This window comes from Tupaia chinensis, unplaced genomic scaffold, assembly GCF_000334495.1.
Source record: "Tupaia chinensis unplaced genomic scaffold, TupChi_1.0 Scaffold000147_1, whole genome shotgun sequence".
Taxonomy (NCBI): Eukaryota; Metazoa; Chordata; class Mammalia; order Scandentia; family Tupaiidae; genus Tupaia; species Tupaia belangeri.
In genome coordinates, this window is record NW_006159617.1 from 8,490,270 (window position 1) to 8,511,547 (window position 21,278).

General features: G+C 39.5%; 1 protein-coding gene across 3 annotated transcripts in view; it reads left to right on the forward strand.

The window, feature by feature from the left end:
- PRUNE2 (prune homolog 2 with BCH domain) overlaps positions 1 to 21,278 on the forward strand; it is a 132,237-nt gene that overhangs the window by 94,973 nt on the left and 15,986 nt on the right. For 2 of the 3 annotated variants that reach the window (XM_027770681.1, XM_027770682.1), the window contains exons 7-11: positions 7,419 to 7,521; positions 8,134 to 8,265; positions 9,938 to 10,024; positions 15,687 to 15,785; positions 19,602 to 19,640. In XM_027770681.1, the coding sequence (XP_027626482.1) occupies positions 7,419 to 7,521; positions 8,134 to 8,265; positions 9,938 to 10,024; positions 15,687 to 15,785; positions 19,602 to 19,640 (460 nt within the window). Of the gene's footprint in view, positions 1 to 7,418; positions 7,522 to 8,133; positions 8,266 to 9,937; positions 10,025 to 15,686; positions 15,786 to 19,032; positions 19,069 to 19,601; positions 19,641 to 21,278 lie in introns of all 3 variants that reach the window. The other variant, XM_027770680.1, reaches the window with a different exon arrangement.

Here is a 21,278-nt window from a genome sequence, read left to right on the forward strand (position 1 = left end):
AATTAGGAAGTGAAACTAGGACTTTTTATCGCATGACATCCCAAAGCACCTATTCTGCAGTCACTGTTCAGGGGACTATCTAGCTAAGTATTTTACCTCCTACTCAATTCAAGAAACACTTGAAAGCCTACTAGACAAAAATAACTTTTCAGTGTAAAAAATACTTTTCATACTACATATCTGATTTCAGTAAACTTCAGTGCAAATTTCTGGAAAGTTGTAGCTGTACTGTACAATTTAATAATGTCCTAGAATTCCTATCAACAGATTGCGAGGTTGAGCTGAATAGTTCATAATGTCTTGGTCTATAGTAAGCTTGCTACACCATGATATTTTGAATTCTCTTCAGAAGCTTTAGGAAATCTTGTTAGACTCAGCCTGGCTATTTTTGTCCCCTCCCTGAAGTTTGCTTTTCTAGAAATATCATTAAATGCAGGCCTGACAATAGTCAAGCCCAGACAAAGGCTCTACCTGGTTCATGAAGGATGAAAGAGAAAGAAAAGTGGATGCTGTATTTTCAGTGCTTCTTTGGGAGCTCTGGGAGCATGTGTAGCTTTGATTAATTTGGGATTCACAGAATGTCAGGTGAGCTCAAGCAACACATTTAACATTGTCAACTTCAGAAAATGTCAACAGCATTTTGATTTTTCTGCTGCTTGTATTCCTTTCCTCAAGTCCTGAGGCACTACCCTGACCACCCAGCTGTCCCAGAAAAAATGCTGACAAAGCAATTGTTGTTCCCTAAATTCTCTCTTCCTTAATGAGGACAGGGAAATAGAGTCCTGGCACTGCATTAAACCCCTAGCTTTTGCTTCTTGTGCGTTGACTAGCAGAGTGACATTTTGTTCTCTCAGTCAGCCTTTCCTCCACCAGCAGATCTTCCACCTTCCATCCCATATAATACTTCCACAGAAGTACCCGGGCCACCCAGGGACCCTGATCGTGACTGTGGAGAATACCAATCAGTGCCCCTAGCTGTGACCTTTTTTTGTTGCATCACTATTTGACCTGATACAGTCAGAGAGCTGAGCAATGACTGCTGTGCAGCCGGGGGCATTTTCCTCTAAAGGAAACTTTCTGCATAGTCCTTTGGTTGAGAACTGGCCAAATCTTTCTGAAAGCAACAGACAACTGGCCCTAGAGTCAACCCTTTTGTTCTTACAATGAAAACTACAACCTGAACACGGTCCAAATCTTCCCAGAAAGTCACACCTCCTTTGCACCACCCATCAGGTATTTTTGCTTTATTTGTTTTCTTGGAAATAAAAATAAAACAAAAGCCTATTATGAGAGTAGTATCCTCATTCTGAAGCGTATTAAAAATATAACAAAGGCTGTCAATGTAATTCAAAGTCATACAGTAATAATCCCTATTTTTAATGCCTCAGCCCTTACATTGAGAGTCCCTTTGTTGTGACTAGGGTCGACTCATAGCTTCCTTCTGTTACAAGGCCGAATTCTTTCTTAATGCTCCAGTAGACTCACCTGCTTGTATTTCCACCACAGTGAGATTGGGTGGATGAGTTAATTCCACAGCTGAATCAGGAGCAGTAATTACCAACAGTGCACAAAGATCAGAAAAAGCCACTGCTTCTGCCTGACACAGTGTTTGTGAAAGTTCACCTGAGACCTGAGGCTAAGCTGGTTTGCTGTGCTCTCCATCCCTGCCACCTCCTCCCCTTAGCACTTGTCCTCTCCGTTCTGTGTCACAAGCTCAGTTTTTGTCTGTGTGACTGATTTGTTTTGGAGGGAAGGCCGCCTTTTCTCTCCCCAGCTGCTCCTTGGCCTTCTCCAGGTGCTGGCCTGCATGAATGTGTCTCTGGCTGCATCCCCCTGGAACATCAGCAAGGTGCCCCCTTCTCCTACACCCTGAACAGTTCCTGGAGGTACAGATAGTTAGATGCCATTTCCGAATTTGCCAAAGTATTGTCTTCCATATTGGAAACTTGCCCTACTCTCTTAGACCTTAATGATAGTAGAGTTCCTTATTTACTTGCCTATTTTTTTACGTTTGTCATCCTGGTTTATGGTGAACATTTAAAAAACAGCACTTAGGACCAGCAGGTGGCATGGTTAAGGCCCTGGACCCCACATGGCCAACTCTGTGGTTCAAGTCCTGGATCTGGTGACTTGAAAAACACATGTGTGTGTGCACCCAAAATCCTGACATGAGTATGGAGAAGAGATTGCAGCGTAGCCATCCCTGCCAGAGGATGATCTCTCACTTTCCCTCTCCCTGTTCTCTCTCTGTCTCTAGCAAGCTCATGTGCTCTATGCCAAAAATGTAAACAAACAAAAAGCAGTGCATGCTCCATGTGCATCTAGTTTGGGTGCTTTGCATTTTCTAAGGTAGTGCTCCCACTCAGGCCAGTAGGGAACAAACAGTATGCAATGCTCTGGACAATCAGCTGCAAGTGGGAGTGACCAAAAGAGTTGTGGAAGTTGACCCCAAAGCTAGGCCCTGGCAAGGTCCACACCAATGGGGAATACTGGTGCACAAGAGCTGTATTTGAACAAATAATTCAGTCTTCAGCTTCAGTGACTTTGTTATGAGGTATTGCCAGAGACTCTGACCACAGTGCAGAGAAATGACATCCAAGACCCCTCGTTGCTATGTGCTAGTCTGTGATCTTGGCACATTTCAGGCCCCTTCTCTAGGTCTCAGTTACTCCAATAGTCAAATGAAAGTGATCTCAACACTAGTGTTCACATCCTAGGAGCCCATGAGCAATAACCCTGCCATCTGCTTAAAACAAAAAAGCAAAGAGAGGGCCAGCTTTATGGCCTGGAAGTTAAGGCAACAGGATCTTATGTGGCCAACCAAATTATTTGAATCTCCATCCTGGCAGCTTGAAAAACAAGCCAGGTGCAAGTGTGTGTGCCCAAAGTCCCAATAGGGTAGTGAAATGGAGAAGGGATTGCAGTGTTACCACACCCCACTGAGGGGGTTCTCTCTCTATATATATCTTTCTCTGGTGATTGCGCATGCCCTCTGGCAAATTAAAAAAAAATCAAAGAGATAGTTATGGGTGGTTTTCCTTAGTCAACAGTGTTGGGTCATCTTGAGGATGGAACTAGCTTTTTAAACTTGGAACATAGAATGCATTTAAATTTAAATCACCAAGAACAATCACATCAAAGCATTTTAATAAGGAGTTTCCTTTCTTGTTTGTTTTCTTTCTTTTTTTTTTTTTTTTTTTTTTTTTTTTTTTTTTTTTTTTTTTTTTTTGTCTTTTCCTCTCTTATTTCATTGTAGGAGATTCAGGTAACCTTCCCTGCAGTGTTGCTGAACAATGATCCTGGAAAGCATTAGAAGAGTTGCTGGCTGGGGTGTGTGTGTGTATGTTTTGGTTGAGGCTGTGACATCTTTCCTTCTTTATCCATTCCATTTACTGGCCAGCATACTTGTGTTACATCCCTTTCATGCCTGTCTGTGCCACCCCAGGTAAGGTTTGCCATCATTGCTTCAGAGCCTCTCAGGAGGCTCCCTGGTGGGATTGCTCATGCACTCGGCCCATATACCCTGAATTCAACTCATGTTGATCAAGAAGAGAGTGCAACAGAATAAATGTTTTAGGACTGACCTGTAGTACAATGGCTAAGCACTGCACAGAGGAAGGTAGATCCCACATGGCTGACCAGGGTTTGAGTCCTGGCCCCATATGCTTGAAAAACTTGCCAGGTGCCTGTGCACATGCCCAGGATCCCGACAGGATGGAGAGTTGAAGGACAGAGGATTATGGTGTGATGGGCCTTGTTATGGGGAGAATGCTTAAGCTCTTCCTCTCTCCTCATACTGATGTGTGCACATGTGACCTCTAGCATAATTTTTTTTTTCCCCACAAGCCAAACTTCAAATGAATTATAACATTGCAAGGAGGCAATTTTATTTGAGTGAGCTGCATATTTCAAAACAGAAATTTTGGGGTTAGCTAATCCCTTTGAAAGCATCTGGGACAAACAAAAAAACAAATGATCCTATTTATTTCACTTTGCCAGCAGTTACTATGTGAAATATCTCCAAAGCCTGACAGCAATGGCACCCACTCTTGATTTAGGAGGAAAACTTTCATGTGGAAACCTTTTTTCTTCTATTTCTTTTCTCTCATCATCTCCACCCCCCCTATTTTTTCTCCCATTTTGCTTCTTTTTACCTTCTTAGGCTTCCTCTATCCAAAGTACAAAGAACCATTTTCATTTGTAAATTTCAGTAATTTTTATATTACATTAAGAGACATTTCCGACTTAGACAATGATCATGAAGTGGTAAGTCTATTCCTAAATATTTCTTTGATTATGTAAATTTTAGTGAACTTGACACTCTAACACTCCAAGCATATACCAAGCATTTACATGATGAGCTAAGTTGCTATTTAAGATGAGCTCTGAAGTGCTGTTTATAAACCTCAGTCTTTCCTTTTTTTTCATTCCTTAGAAATTCTTCAGAAATAATCATAAAAAAGGAATCAAAGTAACTGAACAGTCATAATCTTGAAATTATTCTGACGCCCTGAACAGACAGCTACCTTTAGAAAGATGCTTTTGAAATGATGCTTTCTGGCTTCTTTTTATGTTGGATTCGTTATGTCTGTCTCTCTTAATGCACTCCATCTTCTCATTGTGCCAAGTCTGAATTGCATACTTCTTGGTGTTGGGATTAGTATAGCTAAGATGTTGTTTCCTTCATGGATTTCCATTTAGTTATGAATCTTCTGCAATGAAATTATTCGATGGAATGAGCACTTCTTATGTTAAAATATATCCTTTTTTAAAGCCACATTCCTTCATATTGCATTCTAAAAAGAAGTTGGTAAATATCTACCTATTGGGAAAGATGGCACTAAAGCAAAACATCCAAAGAGTATCCTAATGCTCTTTCACAAACTCGTGTTGCTCTGGGTGTATGCATGCATAGGTAGTGTCTTCTAAGATATGTACTACAGACCCTGTGTACAACAACCTCAAATTAGTAATCTACACAACCCATAATTGGATATATTTTTAGTTAGTGTCACTTTCTTCCCCCATCTTTTGTAGTAGAGTCATATTCTCAGTCTTTGTAGAGAACATCTAATTAGACTCCTTTCAAGAGTTAACTCCATCTAACTCTTTATCTAACCAGTATTTTACTGCCATGTAATCACCAGAGGGGTATTTAGAGTTCTGAAAAAATAAAACACACTGAGTTCTAAGAGGATAGGATCACACTTAAGGATATATCCTGTCTTCTTACCCAAAGCTTGGAAGAAATCTCTACTTAATGATTCCATATAGTCAGAACTATATCACAAAAATGACAAGTGTCTAAATAGGAACATGTTTTAAAAATCAAATAAAGGGCATCGCTTCTTTTGTTAAACAAGGGAGACACATGGCATTTTGTATACATACCTATGGGAGTTTGACCTATACCTGACTTAAACTCACACCAGGTGTGTGTGCTTGTGTGCCCAAGGTCCTGAGAGGAGAATGGAGGAGAAGGGACTGTGGCATGGCCATCCCCCCCTGGGGGGTGATTTCTCTCTTTCTGTCTCTCTGTCTCTCTCTGTCTTTCTGGCAAGTGCATGAGCCCTATAGCAAAAAAAAAAAAGGAAAAAAAAAAAAACTCTCAAAAAAGTAATAATAAAATAAAATCCCAAAAAGAGGGAGAGATGGAGAAGAGATTGTGGCATGACTATTCTCTATAGGAGGTTCTTTGTCACTTTCTCTCTCTCTCTCTCTCTCTCATCTCTCTTCTCTTTCCAGCCAGAGCACATGCATCCTCTGACAAATTAAAAAAAAAAAAAAGAGTCAATGCCAAAATTACGTTAGATCTTGTTTGAACTTTTGAAAAATAATCAAAATAATGTGCGCAGTGTATCTGCGTTTTCTTTGACACTTGGTATTTTAATGGCCACACTTGCCTACACTTTCCACCTCCTGTTTTCTCAATACCGCCTGCATATAGCCCTTCTACCTACTGCCCATGTCAACAGAAAGTAATTCTCAAGTGTTCCCCAAAACATATATTTTCACAAAACTCAAAGCGACTTAGCCAGGCATTTCTTGAATTTGCCCCCCCCCTTTTAAAATTAATTTAATAAGAATTTTTATTTTAAGAATTATTTCTTTAATTTTATTTATTATTATTTTTTTCATTTTACCTGAGAGAAGGAACATGAGAAAGCAAACTGCTATGTCCGGGATTCAAACCGCAGACAGCCAACTGTAGTTCAGCACCTTAACTACCATGCCACATGCTGGCCCCAAGTTTGTCCCCCTTTTTAAGAAGCTGGACTCTGGAGCCAGAAAGTAGGATGACCTCATGATCACTTGTAGTCCAAAGTGTAGAGACACTAAGTCTAGATAGTAGAGGAGGAATGTATTTGGACAATATCGATGTTCATAAAACAGAAGTCCAGTGAATGTAGGTAACATCTTGAACTACTTCAGGTGCACATTCCTAAGAAAGCCATAAGATATGAACAGGTTTTGTTTCCTTTTAGTGCTGACTCAGGTAAATTGGAATTTCCTATTCTCCTGGTCTATTTTATAATTTTTCACCTTCCTTAAAGTTTTAGTTTGCTATGTGGCATTTTAGCACAAGCGACTCCATTTTGGGCTGACCTGTTGTGACCTAGGACAGGAGCTAAGTCTGAAACAATGGTCTTCTATATTTTTATTTAACAAAATTAAAAGGGGTTTAAAATGAAAAACATCTAAAGAGAGGGCCAGTGGTGGTATGGTGGTTAAGGCAGCTGGATCCTACATGGCAAACTTGAAGATTCGTTTCCCAGACCTGATGGCTTGAAAATCACACCAGGTATGTGTAATTGCTTGCCCAGAATCCGTACAGGAGACTAGAGGAGAAGGGATTGAGCATGACCATGCCCCCTGGGGGGGGTGATTCTCACCCCTAAATCCCCCTCATCTCTCTCCAGTGAGCATAATGCCTATAGCGAAAGAAACAAACAAAAAGACACATACACACACACACACACACACAAAGATGTACAGAGAATCAAACAGAATCTTTTTCTTAGTCATCAGAAGAAAAAATATTATAAACTAACACTCTTTATTATATAAAGTAGGAATTCATAAGTCAAAAAGGGTTGCCCTCTCATTCTTCAATAAACTGAGTATTGATATACCCTATTCATGACTACATATACATATAATCATCCATAATATGTGTACCTTATATATGCAGATATGTTCACATTATATATTTAAGACTATATACAACATATGTGTTAACCACTGAAATGTAAGTATACATGCATACACTTAATGAAACTATATTCACTGTAATACTTACTTCCCGGTATATTTATTGTATCCACGTATACACACTTGCCAGGCTTCAGATTTATCTGTTATATATTACCTTAAGAGCTTTCAATCGGTTACAAATGTCTTTTTGTTTGTCCCCCTAGGATACTATGGGGATGGTCTAAATGCCATCATTGTGTTTGCTGCCTGTTTTCTGCCAGACAGCAATCGGGCGGACTACCATTATGTCATGGAAAATCTTTTCCTGTGAGTGATACTTACAACAAAGCACTTTGAGTTAACGTCTGTAGCATGTAATGGCAGCTAGAATACCTTTAATTAAAGGAAATAGATGATGGAGAATATTGAAGCTTTTGATAAAAAGTCAGTAAGATTTCACAATGTTGCTCAAGAGGCCAAAACCTTTAAAGGAGTTTTTTCGTCCCTTTGTTTAGATTAAACAGAGTTTGGCCTGTGTTTTAAAACACTGTAACACTTCCTTTGGGCGAAGTATTGTTTTTGTTCTCTGACGACATGTTTTTAGTTAACCAGTGGTAACTTCATTTATACTGCCCTTATTAAATCTGAGTTACCTTTGGTATTTGGTAACATTATTGACACTTTTGAAAGTCATATTTCTAATCCACACATTTTTCTAGTGTACTTGCATTAGAAAAAAGATGTCATTCAAATAAATATGCAATACTCACTCTCAGAGAAATGGTCTTAGGCACTTTTCTCCAGATGAAGAAGTAATGTACACAATCATTCTTAAATGACATACATCCTGTGATTTAAGTGTTATATAAATATGGTATTTAATAGGAGTAGGTATTTCATGTGAGAACTGAAAACATTCCTCTTTCTTCCTGTGACCAGATATGTAATAAGTACATTAGAGCTAATGGTAGCGGAAGACTACATGATCGTGTACTTGAATGGTGCAACCCCGAGACGGAAGATGCCAGGACTAGGCTGGATGAAGAAATGCTACCAGATGATTGACAGACGGTATATGGATTCCATGATTTAACCCCTACTTTGACTTCCCCATACCTAATTCCCTTTGACTTTACCAAAGATGCAATCATGTTTTAGAAACATTAAGTTAAGCATATTTGAAACAATAAATCCTAAAAATACTGATGAAAGTTACACTACTTGTCCCAAAGTTGAAATAAGGCACATTATCCTGAGCTTTTGTTAAACAGAATATCAAACTTGGTAGAGTAAGTCTGCTTTAAACTATGCATATGCTGTTGCCACAGGAAGGTGCAACTTGAGCTCGTAACTCAAAATATCCATGATGCTTTTGTCATATCCTGTGAACTTACGGCTATTTAAGTGCACTGGGATATTGTGATTCAGACAACCATTGAGTTCTTACTTCACATTATTTGTCCGTTCAAGTTAACTACTAACTCAGTGACTTCGTGGGCCTCTCCCTCATAATACTTCTATCATCCTGATTTTATTAAAGCAAAACCCTTTTTTGCCATCTACAGGGAAATTATTATAATGAACACAGAAATTTATGATATCTGCAGTATGTATGACATCCACTTAGATGTGGCTTCTTGCATGATAATATCCAAGTGCCCTGTTACATTAATTAAATTCTTTTTTTAAAAGATGCCGAGTTTTTTCTTTTCCTTTCTTAATTTCTCCATTTCTCTCTTCCTAAGAATTATTTAACTTTATTTATTTATTTTAATATAACCAGAGAGGTATAGAGTATATAAGAGAAAGAGAGAGAGAGAGACAAAAAGTGAGAAAGCAAGCTTCTAGGTCCGGGACTCAAACCACAGGTCGGCCATGTGGGATTCCAGTGCCCTTAACCACCATGACACTTGACAGCTCCTATATTAACTAAATTCTGTCTTATGATCCAAATAATCATAAAGTAGCATTGCTAAGACTGAAAAAATGTGCCAGGAAATCAAGAATTGTTAAATGGTAAATTGGAGGTCAAACAACTTCAAGATATGCTGTTACTGTTTAAAACCAAATCTCAGTAAGATCAAGTTGTCTAAGTTACTATTAAAAGTATATTAATTTCTTTTTTTAAAAAAGAAAAAAAAAGGTTTTTGCCTTAGGATGTGTGCACTCACTGGGAGGAGAGAGAAAGAAACAGAGATAGAGAAAGTTAGAAATCACCTTCAAAGGCGATGCCCAGCCACAATCCCTTCTCCATTCTCCTCCTGGGATCTTGGACATGCACACACTCGTGCCTGGCATGGTTTTCAAGCCACTGGGTCCAGGACTCAAACCATAGCTGGCCATGTGGGAGTCCAGCAACATAACTGCTACACCATCTGCTGGTCCCAAAAGTATATTATTTTCAAACTAGTAAAGGTAAGACTGACAAAAATGAAAAGTACTGTTAAACAAAAATATGTTATGATGGCTATAGATTTATACACACCAGGAATACAATCATTCTATTTTATACTTAATGCTATGGCAAAGCGAGATTTGAATCATCTCAAACTATGCCTTAAAAAACATTCTTTGTATTAACGATGGTCGTTTTATATCTTTTCATCAGATAATAGTAACTTGCCAAGAACTCCCTAAAATCACATATATTCTTATTTGGGAACATATTTTATGTTTTAGTTCCCACAGAAAATGGGTTAAGAGTAATATATATGTGTATATCTGTTTTCTTTTTCCAAAATAGGTTGCGGAAAAATTTGAAATCATTCATCATTGTTCATCCATCTTGGTTCATCAGAACAATCCTTGCAGTGACACGACCTTTTATAAGGTATCATTACTATTGTAGTGAAGTATCACTAGTAGTTTTTATTTATTTATTTATTTTTTAATTTGCCAAAAGTCTCATGCACTTGCTGGAAAGAGATGGGAGGGTATGTGGAGAGGTGCACCCCAATGGGGCATGATCATGTCATATTCCCTGCTCCATCTCTCCCTCCTTTCAGGATTCTGGGCACACACACACACACACACACATACATCTGCTGTGTTTTTCAAGCTGTCATGGACTTGAACTGCAATAGACCATGTGGGATCTAGCTGTCTTCACCACCACACCATGGGTCAGCACAGTAGTTTTTTTTAAAAAATATGTATTCAGGGGCCAGCAGGTGGCATGGTGGTTAAGATGCAAGCTTCTCACAAGGCCGATTACAGTTCAAATCCCAGACCTAAAGGCTTGAATATCACACTGTGCACATGTGCAAACATGCCCAAAATCCTGAGAAGAGAATGGAGGAGAAAGGACTGCAGCATGGTCATTCCTCCAGGGAAGTGATTTCTCACTTTCGCTTTCTGTATCTCTCTGTCTCTCTCTACTCTGGTGATGGTACATGCCTTATGACAAAAACTTAAAAAGTAATTTTTAAGTATTTGTTATTTTATAAACAATGATTCATAAGTAAGAATATCTAGGAAAAATACCTTTTGCTTCTGCCTTTCCTGGAACGATACTCTGGACTAGTCATTGAAAGTTCCTAATTAAGGGACCAGCAGATGGCGTAATGGCTACGTCACTGGACTCCCATGTAGTTAACCATGGTTTGAGTCCCGGACCCAATGGCTTAAACTCGCGCCAGGCACATGGGGCGGGAGAGGGTGCAAGATCTCAAGAAGAGAATGGAAGAGAAGGGATTGCGGCATAGCCATCCCTCTAAGGGGTGATTTCTCGCTTTCTGTCTCTCTGTCTCTCTCTGTCTTTCTGGCGAACACATGTGTCCTATAGCAAAAACCTCTCCAAAAGTTTTTAATTAAGAGTGATGATTATTTTATAATGAATATTCCCCACCCATCCTTATAAAACATGGCTTCCAAGTTGCTTACTGTAAACATGAAGGAAGAAGTGACGAGATTTTCATGTCACATTAGAAAGGGGGTATAGACCATAATTTTAAGTCTAGTAATATGTTATTTTGTAGAAAATAGAAAAGTAGAGTACATGACGATGGAAAATAAAGACTAGCCAAGGACAAAGGAGCCATATCTTGTCTTAATTTTTCCATTTCTTTTAAACAAATATTGTAGATCATCAGCGTTAGATGAAAAGTCTGGGCAGCCATTTTAAGAGCTGCTTTTTGGGCCAGCAGGAGGCATGGTAGTTAAGGGCGCTGGACTCTCACATGGCCAACCACAGTTAAAGTCCTGGACCTGGTGGCTTGCTTCCTCGCTCTCTCTCTCTTTCTCTCCTTCCCTCTCTGGCCAAATTAAAATAAATAAATATATACATACATATATACATACACAAATAAACAAACAAAGTTAAGTAAAAAATAATTCTTTAAAAAATGTATTTAAAAAAGAGCTACTTTTTGATCACTCATGAGGATTCTTTGTTTTAATTCAGTGCAACTTGATGAATATTCTCATCATTTATTTTGTTTTAGGAAGTATATAATCTTTTTTCCTAAAGAATTATTTATTTAATTTTGTTTATAATTATTATTATATTTTTAATTTGCTATAGAGCATGTGTGTTTACTAGAGAGAGACAGAGAGAGAGAGAGAAAGGGAAAGTGAGAAAGCAAAGCAGCCAGGTCTGGGACTCGAACTGTGGTTAGCCATGTGGGAGTCTAGCACCTTAACTACCACGCCATCTTCTGGCCCCAGTATTATATAATCTTTTTTCTTTCTCTTTTTTAAGAATAATTTATTTTATTTTATTACTATTATTATTATTATCATAAATTTGACCAGAGAGAGAGAGAAAATGAGAAAGCAAACCACCAGATGTGGGATTCAAACCATGGTCGGCCATGTGGGAGTCCAGCACCTCAACCATCACACTACTGCTGGCCACAAGTACTGTATAATCTTAACACTTTCAGGGTACAAATACAAGTAAGATATGACTCACAATATAGCAACAGTTGAAACAGGTAAATGAAAAAGAACAGTATTTATTTTCTGGCGAGCTTTTAAAATATAATTAAGTCTTCCTTACCATCAGGATACAGACTAGATAAACTGAAATTTTCCTTCTTAAAGTTATTAATACATTTCTAAGGGGAAAAAATGAATTCCTCACTTCAAGAAGGAAAAAAAATTATATATTAAAATCCTTTATATTTTTGAGACTAGCAAATGGCAAAATAGTTATATTGCTGGACTCTCATGTAGTTGACTGCGATTTGAGTACCAGACCGGGTGACTTAAAACTCAGGTGGGGTGCATGTGCATTCTTGCCTCAAATTTTGAGAGGAGAATAGAGAAAGGATTGTGGCATGACCACCATCCTCCTGGGAAGTGATTTCTCACTTTCTGTCTCTCTATCTCTCTCTCTGTGTCTCTGGCAAGTACACACACCCTAGAGCAAAAATCTCTCTCTAAAAAAAAAGAGAGAGAGAAGCCAGATCTTACATGGTGGCCATAGTTTGAATCCTTGGCCTGGTCATCCTGAAGCCCACCAGGCATATGCATGTGTTCTCAAGATCCAATGGGCCGGAGGACTGGAAGAAGAGATTGTGGCATGTCCAGACCCTGTATAGGAGCTCATCTCTCTCTGTCACTCCCATATGAACATATTCTATCATGAATAGAGGAGGAAAAATCAAATATTAAATATTTTAGGCAATTAGAATCTCAGACCTGGCAGCTGGAAAATCACACCAGTTGCGTGAGCTCACATGCTCAAAATCCTGAGAGGAGATTGGAGGAGAGGGGATTGTGGTGTGGCTATTTTACCTAGGGATGATTTTCCACTTTCCCTCTCTCTCTCTGTCTTCTCTGTCACTGGTGAGTGCACATGCCCTTTAGCAAAACCTTAAATTTTTTTTTAATTAAGAAGTAATAAATAAATAAGCCCGAGACCCAGCCAACATGGCACATGCTGCTAACACAGTATGCTCTGTTGGCCGAGACTATATGGGAGACCTGAGTTCAAGCCCAGTCCCTCCTGAAGGTGGGGCATGGTGGCATGCACCTATAATCACAGCAACTCAAAGATGCTGAGGCATGAGGGTCACAAGATCAAAACTGGCCTGAGGAATATAGTGTGGCCCTGTCTGGAAACAAGCCAGGTATAGTTGCATGTACTTGTAAGTACTCACTGGGAGAGAGGTGAGAGGATTACAACATAATGATATCTCGTCATTAAAAGAGGGCTAAAAAATGTTTTTAAATAAAATTTTTAGAAAGGGGAAGAGACAAATGAGTTAGCTTACAAATATATGTTTTTTAAGTTTCTTTTTTTCTTTCTTCCATCAGAGAGAGAAAAACAGGACAAAAGAGAGAGACTGTGACAGATACCCCAGCCTGGATCACAGGCACACATGTGTGCACCCAGAATATAAAAGGAGATTCCAGGGGGCAAACTGGGAACCTTTCCATATGGACCAGCTGCCCCGCATTTATATAGATTTTTATGTAAACTTACATATAAGTTTATATAAAAACTAGCCCCAAGTGTGTGAGTTTTAAGCTGCCGGTCACCGTAGGGGATCAGCACCTTAACCTCCCTGCTACCTGCTGGCTCAACACTGCTTTTGTTTTATTTAATATTTTATTTAATATATATTTTAAAATATCACCCATCTTGGTAGATTCTGAAAAAAATAACGATAATATTTTTGTTAAAAACAAATAAGCAAGTAAATGAAGCCAAGTGAATCATAAACCGGGAACTATTCGGAATGGCGGGAACCACTGGTAGTCAAGAGTATGGACTCTCGGGTTGGCCCTGAGTGCGGAAGTTAAGCACAGTACACAGAGAACTAGATCCCACATACCCCACCAAGGTTTTAATCCCAGCCTATAGCTGAAAAAACTCACTGAGCATGTGTGCAGGCATGCTCAAAATCCTTACAGGAGGGAGAAATGGAAGAAAGATTATTGCAGCATGACCACACCCCACTGGGGGGCATTTTCTCTTTCACTCTCTCTCCCTGTCTCTTCATCTCCAGAGAGCACACATACCCTCTGGCAATTAAAAATAAAAAAATGTGGACTCTAAAGTCAGACTGCCCATTAATCTGGGCTCTACCACTTATTAATGGTGTGATGTTGGACAAATATTTAACTTCACATATACCTTTAAAAAGATAATAACAGTACCTACCTCATTAGGCTGGAATAAGAACTACCTGAGTTGGGGCCAGCAGGTGGCATGGTGTTTAAGGCCCTGGACTCCCACATAGTCAACCGCAGTTCAAGTCCTGGACCTGGCAGCTTGCTTTCTCACTTTCCTTTTCTCTCTCTTTCTCTCTGGCGAGTGCACATGTCCTATAGCAAATTAAAAAATAATCATAAATTAAATAATTATTTTAAAAAATACATGAGTTAAAATATGTATACTATTTAAAGCAGTGTTTGGCTAAAAACTACATGATCTCATTAATACATGAAATATGAAAAAGTTGCACTCATAGACATTGAGAGTGGAATGGTGGTTACCGATGACTGCGGACAGTGGTTAAGGGTGGGGTGGGGGATGTTGGGCAAAGGATACAAAATTTGAATTAAATAAGAAGAATAAATTCAAGCGATCTACTATATAACATGATAGCTATAGCTAACAACAATGTGTTGTATTCTTGAAAATAGTTAAGAGTAGGTTTGAAGTATTCTCACCCCAAAGATACTAAGTCTATGAGATAAAGCATATGTTAACTAGCTCAATGTAGCTATTCTGTGATGTGTATGTCTTATACACCATAAAAACATCAATTTTGGGGCCAGCTCATAGGTTGGTGGTTAAGGTGGCTGGACCCCATATGATCAACTATGCAGTTTGAGTCCCAGGCCCAGTGACTTAACAAACATACTGGGCACATGTGCATGCATGCCCAAAAATCCCGAAGGGAGAGAGAAATCGAAAAACAATTTCAATGTGTCCATGCCCATGGACGGTGCTTTCTCACATTTCCTGACCCTCTCAGTCTCTCTCCAGCAAGCACATGTTCCCTTTGAGAAGTCTTTTAAAAATGTTCTACATCAATTAAAATATTAAATAAAACAAAAGCAGCGTTGGCCCAGCAGGTGGCATGGAGGTTAATGTGTTGATCCCCTATGGTGACTGCACAGTTTTAAGTCCCAAACCCAGCAGCTTAAAACTCACACAGGATTGGGACCAGCAGGTGGCGTGGTTGTTGAGGTGCTGAACTCTCACATGGCTGACCATGGTTTGAGTTCCAAATGCTAAACTCTCACATGGCTGACCATGGTTTGAGTTCCAGATCTGGTGACTGGCTTTCTCAATTTCTCTCTCTTTCTCTGTCTCTGGCAAACACATGTGCCCTATAGCAAAAATTAAACTAAAATCATAATAATAATTAATAATAATCAAAGCAGAATCTGGCACTTAGTAGCTATTCAGTCTTAGCTCTTCTCAGTAAGGCTGCTGCAGCAAGGTGTTAAGTGTATTATATTTTCAAGAAGAGGCAATGGCCTTAGAAGGGATGAAGTAGTTACTAATGACACATTTTTCTTTTCTTTTTTAGTTCCAAATTCAGCAGTAAAATTAAATATGTGAGTAGCTTATCAGAACTCAGTGGGCTGATCCCCATGGACTGCATTCACATTCCAGAGAGCATCATCAAGTGAGTCCTGATGGCCTCAAAGATTGATTATGAAATAGTGCACGTGTGGAGAGGGGGCTGGGGACATCTTGGTTTTGGAACAAAGGGGAAGTGGCATTAACTTATTTTTAAAGCAAATATTAAATATTCTCCAACAAACGTTTTTTCCCTGTAAGCTATAGATAACTATTCTATTCTTTCAGATCTTCTTTCATACCATCTTTTTCTTGGAGATGATTTATTATTGCTTAATTTTCCCTTGAATATCATTTCCACTTTGGAAAAAGCTTAAATTTAATATTAACCAGTACGTTTGTTACTTGTACTCCTCTTTGCATAGACACAATTATGCCTTGCATCAGTTGGATTTCTTTGTTATCTTATGTAATTTATCTGTATGACTCCAGTAATTTAAAAGGAGAAAGAAAAAAAAAAAACAACTTTGTTTTGCTTCTAAATCTTTATTTTATTTTATTTTATTTTTTCATGGTCGCCTTCAGGTGCAAGATTAGATAGAGGGCATTTACCCACTGGGTAAAATGATTTCCTTGCTAGGTACAGGGTTTCACAGCGGTCCTCTGTATCCGGACAGCATGGGTACTGAAGGTCTCAGGATTATGCTGCAAAAATAGAGTAAATGTTAATGGAACGGGTACTTGGAGCTGGGATTTTAAAACAGGGATAGTGGAGAATGAACTCTCCTATCTGGTGCATTGTTGCAAAAAATGATTGTTTTCTACACGTCATGTTTTTTTCTCCCACTGCCTCTGATCACTCGTTTTATGTTAGAATTGAGAGGGACTTCTCCATCAGCTCAAAGGAAACAGACAAGTAACTCCCATCTTCCTCCCTAAAATGGATTGCAAAATGGGCCTCTCAATTTGGCCTTCCAAAAAAGAGGCCCCTATGTTTAAAAAGAAAAAAAAAAAGGCAGAGTATATGGAAGGAAGGATTTCCTTTAATGTGCATTGCGTGTCATACACAGAGGTGCGCATGTGTTTTATTTCTTAAACACTCATTGTAAACCCCCCTTTTACAGATGCCAGGAAGGTAACTAAGTAAAAAGTAATTTGTGCAAAATATAAGTAGGAACCAGAGAGAAATAAATAGAATTCCAGTCCCGATCAGCCTGGCATCAAAACTCCGGTGCTGTTTTCTAGTAGAGCCCTCTGCCTCCCTGTAAGTGTCCATCTAAGTTCACAACTCAGCGTGGAGTACTGAGTGAGCTTACCATGCTCAGCTGGCTCAGTTGAATCAAGCAGTGTTCTAAGAGCCCAACGATGGCTTCAGTCCTCAGTAGCGTCACAGAGTTCCCACAACCAGCACACTCCAGAGCCCTGGCCTACTACCTCAGAAAGGTGCACCCATCTTCAAAATCCACTCCTATCCTTTAAATCTAAAAAGTGCCAGAGCACTAACCTCCCACGATGCCATCTTCCTTTGCAAAGGTGACGAGGATATTTTCTCTTTCAGTGGGATTGACCCCTAGCCCCTATACAGGTAAATAATACCAGAGTGCTACAGCCAGAGACAATAAAATGAAAAAAAAAAAAAAAAGAATATTAGAGAATTAGATTTCACCTTTCCTTCTGTCTCTCAATGTCTCTGAGACTTTAGACAACCTATTAAAATTCTCTGAATCTCTGGCCAGCAAATAGTGTGGAAGTTAGAGCAGCTAGATCCCACATGGCCAGTTGTGTGGTTTGAGTCTTGGACCCCGTGACTAGAAAGTCACGCTGGGTGCATATGCATGCATGCTCAAAATCCTGAGAGGAGAAATGGAGAAGATGGCAGTGTGCCCCCCCCCGCCTCGTCCCCAGAGGGTGATTTCTCACTTTCTCTCTGGTGAGCACATGCCTCTTATAACAAAACAAACAAACATTCTCTAAATCTCAGTTTAGATTTAGATCTAAGTCTAAACCTAAATCTCAGCTTCGGTATCTGTAAAATGGGGAAGCAACTGGCACTTCTTGGAATGGTCCTGAAGACTGAGTAAGAAGTGTAGGTCAGGCATTCAGGAAGCTCAGAGCTCAAGTCTCTAGATTTGGCAACCCAGAATGTTATTTATTACAATCATGTTCTTTTAGAGACTTCCTATCATATAGGAAAGTTTAACTGAGAATTAACTGTGCCCTGGGCATTTTTCATTCATTTACACACATGAGTTTTCAAAAGTTTCATTTGGAAAGATTTTCTTTCGGAGGAGGAAATGAAACACCATTCATGTCCTCCCCAAACGTCCATGTGTGTGTGCTTTTTTTACCCCTTTGTCCTAATCTGTCTACTTGGGATGTCCTTCTTGCCATTTCTATTACTTGTCTTCATTGTCTCAATTTCACATTATACAAATTTGAAGTTGCTACAAGCCATAGCTCCTTTTTATTACTAAACAGTATCCAAAAGATCTGATCTTAGCCAATCTCAAGCATTCCGCTAGGAGAGAGCCTGTCATCAAAGGGTTAAACAAAACAAAACAAATCTTGCCCAATCTGGAATCTAAGTTATAGTCATTGATTCTCAATATTTATGGCAGTTACTTCCTATAAAGTCACTGCAGACACTTAATTACCAGGTACAGAGCTGTTGTTTCAGGAGGAAATAAAGGGTTAGGTTCCTATGACCTTCTGACCATAGTGTTTTTGTCAGTCAATCAGTATATGACCTCGTTTTCTGTTTATTTCTCTTTAAAGCTGTTGATGTATTACTACTGTTAAACTCACAGCAAACAGCACTGTCAATTGTGCCTAAAGAGAGTTTATTCAACACGGACTTTCTCCATGAGGCATATTGCAGCCTTCTCGCTCTTGGAAACCCTAGACCTCACAGCATTATCTGTGGCAGCCATTGTGAAGAGCAAAATAGCCAAGAAAAAGCACAAAAGTGAGAAATACACTTACACACAGTATGAAAGAAGGCAGGGCCTCACCCTTCAAGTGGCAACATGGATATTGGGTAACTCGAATTTTTTGCCACTCTGTACGTGTCCTCCAGTGACCAAAAAAAAGTGTCCCAAGTATTGATTGGGAGGCTTACAAATACATGCAGTGAACAGGCAAGTTTGCAAATGAGGGTTGAATATATGTATTTATAAATTGTCGATAATTACTTATATCACACGAAAGGAAGATTTCTCCCCAAAGCCCATGTGATGATTACTTGGTTAGGCTTTCTCTCTCACACTCTGACCACCGTTTCAAACTCTTAACCTGCCACATTTCCCCATCTGTGTGTTCCTTTTCCTCATGCCATTCATTTTTTATCTCGTAAGGTACGATGAAGAGAGATCTTATAAGAGAAGTGTGAGGTAAAGTCTCCTGGTCTACAGTGTATGCTGGGCACTCTGTGTATGTGTGTGTACACCAGTGTTTGACTCGTGGGTGACCTCAACACGCTAACCAGAGCAGGAGGTTGTTGCGTCAGTCACTTGTACACCATCCCCGGTCTTTGTCTTGTGTATAAAGCTGTTGAGGTCAACCTAATTTGCAACGGAAACTACTAAACCAGATACATCCCTGACTTGGCCTCGCTGCAAGCTAACTTTACCAGTACCCAACTGATGTGGCTGTTTCAGCTTGATTCAGCCAGCATGTTTCTGATCTGCTCGCAAGTTTTATATCCACCTTTATGAGGAAGTTTGCAAAGTAGATGAACATAAACACTGACTGGGAGGAAAGGACTCCATATTTAATGGAAAGAGCGTGTCTCAGCGCTCCAGAGGACAGTTTTTAGAAGCGTATACACACCTCTTATGTTTGGCACTGCTTTGCTGGGTGACTCTCTCATGCTCTGCTTGCTTCTTTTTTTGCTTTTCTACACCAATAACTTTTGCTCATGCAGACTGGATGAAGAACTGAGGGAAGCATCAGAAGCAGCTAAGTAAGATTCGGTTTTCATTTAGCAGCTGGTGTGACGTTGGCTTGCATTTCAGGAATGAAATGGGAGAATTTGCATGCTTGATATTTTATTCTTGCATCCTGGTTATAATACTTCCCTTGAAAAATTCCCTTTCTCCCATGATAGATGCAGTCTCTGTTATTCTTACTACAGTCTGTTTCCCACGATCTTCAGGAATGCATTGGTCACTGTTATTTAATATTTTTAACATACATGCAATTCTAGGCACCGCAGCCAAAGAACACGTCCCAGGTGCTGCCACGCAGAGTGTAACAGCCAGAGGACCACTAGATCTACTGAGGCAGCAGAATCTAACTCACACTAATGGGAGGAAATGATAGCAGATTGAAATATAGAAGATGTTTGCAGAAATAATTCTATGGCTTTCCAGATTTAACACAATAACAGCATTTAGTGATTTGGAAATACTGCTTAACTAACAGCTTCCAAGCTCTCTTGACAAATAGCAGAAAACAAAGTCACTACTTGGGGCAAGCAGGTGGAGCAGTAGTAAAGGCCCTGCACTTTCATGTGACCAACCATGGTTTGAGTCCCAGACCTGGAGAGTTGAAAGTCACACTGGGCATATGTGTGTACCCAAAATCTTCAGGGGAAAAGGGATTGGGGCCAATCCCCTTGAGGGGTGATTTCTCACTTTCTGTCTCTGTCTCTCTATCTCTCCAGTAGAAACATATAGCCTATAGCAAAAAATTTTCAAAAAAAAAAATTTACTACTCACTGTTGTTAAAGTATGATTATTTTTCCTTTTTTTGAGAGGTTTTTGCTATAGGGTGCATGCACTCGCCAGAAAAACAGAGAGAGACAGAGAGACAGAAAGCCAGAAATCACTTCCCAGGGGGAATGGTCACTCCACAATCCCTTCTCTTCCATTCTCCTCTCAGGATCTTGGGCATGCAAGCAAACGTGTCTGGCATGAGTTTAAGCCACTGGATCCAGGACTCGAACCACGACACTACTACATGGGAATCCAGTAACATAGCCATTACACTAACTGCTGGTCCCAAAGTATGATTTTCAAAAAAGACAAAATCATAACTCTCATGCAAATATCAAATGAACACATGACAATTATTTTACTCAACTAATTATCTAATGAGGGAACTAAGGCCTTTAAACCCATTCAAAGAGTATTTGAGGGGGCTGGCAGGTGGCGTGGTAGTTAAAGAAGCTGGGCTCCCACATGACCGAACACAGTTCGAGTCCTAGACCTGGCGGCTTACTTTCTCACCTTCCCTCTCTCTTTCTTGGGTCAAATTTAAAAAGAGAATAATAATAAATAAAGTTGAACAAAATCATTCTTAAAAAAACAAACCATTTAAAAAGCTAGATACCTATAGGTAGTTTACAAAAGAATGATTGGTTAAGATTGTTGGGTTAGATACTAAGGAAAAAAAAAAGATATTTGGGTTAGATACAAATCTGGCTAATGCCCTGGGACCAGCAGTTAGTGTAATGGCTATGTCGCTGGACTCCCACGTAGTCGACCACGGTTTGTGTCCCCGACCCGGGGGCTTTAACCTCACGCCAGGCACATGTGCGTGCATGCCCAAAATCCCGAGAGGAGAATGAAGGAGAAGGGATTGCGACGTGGCCATCCCC